The 3667-nt window shown below is 48.1% G+C and overlaps 1 protein-coding gene across 1 annotated transcript; it reads right to left on the bottom strand.

Moving 5' to 3' along the window:
• Positions 1-2496: 2496 nt before the first annotated feature.
• Positions 2497-2935, bottom strand: LOC104617891 (olfactory receptor 51E2-like; the record flags this gene model as incomplete). Its single annotated transcript, XM_010283326.1, has 1 exon — positions 2497-2935. A coding segment is annotated over one exon (439 nt), but the record flags the coding sequence as incomplete, so codon positions are not given.
• Between the last annotated feature and the right edge of the window lie 732 nt (positions 2936-3667).

Genomic DNA, 3667 nt, shown 5'->3' with positions numbered 1-3667 from the left:
CGGTTGATGCTGCTGGACCATTTAACTAGAGTGGGTGGGGGAAGGAGGGACCAAACCACCTCGTTTTGGCAGGCAGCTGGGGGAGGAGTGAGGTTCAAGGCGCTGACCCTCGCTGCCAGGAGAGGGGGTGGGTGGTGGGTGATGCCCACTCCTCAGGCACATGGCGCTGGCACAGGCACAAACCAGCCTGGAGCCCCGTGCCTGCTCCCAGCCTCTTGGCTAGACCTGCAATGGCCAATGACGCATCTGCATGGAGGAGGGTCGCTCGCAGTTTCCAGCGTGAGCTCTGGGGACAGTCTCAGTAAGGGTAAGGTTAAACCTGCTGCATGCACCTTATCCCCCCTCAACAGCAAAGGCAGGGCGCTGTCCCCTTCCTCCAGCCCTGTGCGCACTGGAGGGCTCAGGGGACCAGCTCCCCAGGGTCATGGGGAAGAGCACAAGCACCTGTGAGCACTGGCTTTTTTAGCTGTCTCTTCGGTTGTGATTGTCCTCATGTGACTTAGATGTGATTTCTGTTGCCTGAGTTGTTTATTGATGTGCTAGGCTGCCGTAGATATGACTCATAGATCAACGCTGCAAATATAGCACAAAAAAAGAAAGAAATCTGTAACATTTCTACTGAATTAATGTATCTGTCTACTTCCTTTATTTTCTCCAAGTCTCACAGTAAGAAATGTGTTTTGCTGTATAGCTGGCATTTTTATGAATCTGGACTATTACAAAAGGAGATTCCTGTTGACAGTGTCAAATATATATGGCACAAGAGCAAAGTCCAGCTTGTTTTGTTAATATATCTGTATCTGTTGCATCCCTGTCCTGGCTTTTGCAATCGCAGCCCAGCAGGTAAGAAACCCCCACATCCAGCAAGCTCATGTTATGTGTGGTGGCTTATCATCCACCCTACCATGAAGGTCACAGGGTCTTGTGGGGTCTCTGTTTGCTTCCCTCAGGCTGTCCTCAGCCATTATTCTACGGATCAGAGATCTAGGGAAGGATTTGAATTGGGATGTTATGAAGCTTTTTATGAAACCACTATACCCAAAGTAGTAGAGATGAGCGATTATAGGAGAACTTTGCAAAGCTGAATGATGAAGAAATGAACTGGACAGTAAAATTCAGTATCGATTCATTAAAATTGAGGTGCCCTTGCAAAATACAGCCCAATTTTTGCATAGACAATGTTGTGCTACAAGCTGTGCATCCTCACTCAGAAATAGGCATCTTGGAGTTATGACTGATGACTCCTTGAAAACTTCAGTGGTACACAGTCACTTCACTCCAGACTCCTCTCCTCTCTTTGTTATCACTGCAGGTTTCACTCAGTCCCCTCAGTGAGATGATGACTGGCGCAGGTCAGGGTCACAGTACACACAGTGGTTTCTCTCTGCCACTCCTTCCTTCTCACTCATTTCCAATGCTCTGGCATGGGCTGAGCCACAGGCTGCATTCCCATTGGGGGGGGTACCTGCTCCAGTGTGGATCCTTCATTGGGCCACAGTCCCTTTAGGGTCTATCTGCTCTGGCACGGGGTTACTCATGGACTGCAGTCCCTTCTGGAGTGTACCTACTCTGGTGTGGGTCCTCTACAGCCTACAGCCCCTTTGGTGGGAGTGCTTCTACCACCATGCAACACGTACTACTGCTCTGACCTTGGTGTTCCCCTTGCTGTTTCTCACTCGTTTTCTTTCACTACTCCTCTCTCAGTCTGACATTTTCTGCCCTTTCTTAAATATGTTTTCACAAAGACACCACAAACTCCCCTGGCTGGCTCAGCTGTGGTGCATGGTGGGTCTGTTACTGATCCAGCTGGAACCATCTGTGTCCAGCACAGGGCAGCTCTGGACCTTCCTCATGGCCACCCCTGCAGCCCCCTCCACTACCCAAACCTTACCATCTACAGCCAGTACACATCACCACAAATATCTTGATCTGCTATTTACAAATATTGTTTTGCTTTGTGCTGTGTGGATAATTTTGTTAATTTGTTCCTAATTCAGGAAATGAAGCTCTTAATCAGATTTGTGCTAGAAATTTCTGCTTCCACAAAGTGGTATTTATCTGTTCCTTCCAAAAATATTTTTCTAAATTATAGGCAGTGTATAAATGCGAGAAAAAGAAGACACACCGAAAAAGTTAGTTAATATTAGATGAAAGTGTTTTATACTGTCTGTCTGTCCCAGTGCCTTTCTGGGACACACTGGGATGCACTGCAAGGAAAGGAACAAGCCCTACCTAAATCTTGACTCCTGAAGGGCTCTGACTGCATCCATAAAGACATCAACCTGCTAAGCTTGTGTAGTCTTACTACAGTACTAGTGCTTGCTGCACAAAGTATATTTGCCTTACAATTTGCAGTCATAAATTTTTGTTATTTGTGTTGTGATAGTGACTGAGAGCCTGCCACGGGCTAAGGCAGCGTGCTGCATAGTCAAAGAAGAGGAGCACATTCCCCAACCCCAAAACTAAGTCAAGAAAAAGTCAAGAGCTTGCTACAGTTCAATGGGCAGTTCTGTCATTGGAAATCTTAACTGAAATCAGGATCCTCTGTATGTGCTTGGTCCTGACCCTGCAGATGATGAGGTTGAGTGCAGAGGGCACCAAGATGTAGATGTTCTTCATGGTGATATGGACCGGTGGAGCCAGGTCCTTCCCAGACCTGTGCAGCTTGGGCAACCCAGTCAGGGGCACGTAGAAGGCCAGGACCACGCAGATATGGGCAACGCAGGTGCTGAACATCTTGAGCCTCTCCTTCCATGACACCAGCCACAGGACAGTCTTGAGGATCAGCATGTAGGAGAGGCAGATGAGGATGGTGTCCAGCCCCATGACCAGCAGGACGGCGGTGAGGCCGTACACCCCACTGGGGGTGGTGTTGGCGCAGGCCAGGTTCATCACATCCTGGTGCAGGCAGAAGGAGTGTGACAGTGCCCAGAAGCTGCAGAGCAGAAGGGGCAGAGAAGGACTTGGTTCTGTCTCTCCTCTGGAGACAAGTGGTGTTCTGGCAGCCTTAGAATGTTAAGTGTGTTAATTTTTTTATGCTGAAGTTATGTTACTAGCATGAGCGCTGCGCTGTAGTACCAGCAGAGCAGTACCTTTATAGTGTGGAACATGTGTACATGCTATCCAGAGTCACAGAGTCACTGAGGCTGGCAGGGACCTCTGGAGATCTCCCCGGCCAACCCCTCTGCTCATGGAGGGGTCACCCAGAGCAGGTTTCCCAGGACCATGTACACCTGGGGTTTGTGTATCTCCAAGAATGGAGACTTACAGCCTCTCTGGGCAACCTGTGCCAGTGTTTGATTAACCTCATCATTAAAAAAAGATAGTTGTTGTGGATAGTTTAAATGGAATTTCCTGGTTTTTCTAGTTTGAGCCCATTACCTCTTGTCCTTTCACTGGATACCACAGGGAAGAATGCGGCTTTGTCTTTGTTACTCCATCCCATCGGGTATTTATACTCATTAAGAAGGCGCATTCAGGCACAGAATCTCTTTGCCAAGAGAAATGACCCTTCAACAGGGACAATGCCTCCCTTAAGGTGCTTGAGACTCGAAAAAGACAATAGTTTGCATGGGTAACTATTCATACAGTATGGACACAGCCTGTAGGACCACCAGCAGGTTAGCATTACTCTGTGGGTTATTTATTATCTACCTTAGAAGCAACA

The sequence above is a fragment of the Phaethon lepturus genome, unplaced genomic scaffold (assembly GCF_000687285.1).
Source record: "Phaethon lepturus isolate BGI_N335 unplaced genomic scaffold, ASM68728v1 scaffold20943, whole genome shotgun sequence".
NCBI classification, from domain to species: Eukaryota; Metazoa; Chordata; class Aves; order Phaethontiformes; family Phaethontidae; genus Phaethon; species Phaethon lepturus.
This window is presented reverse-complemented; position numbering and strand designations above follow the sequence as displayed.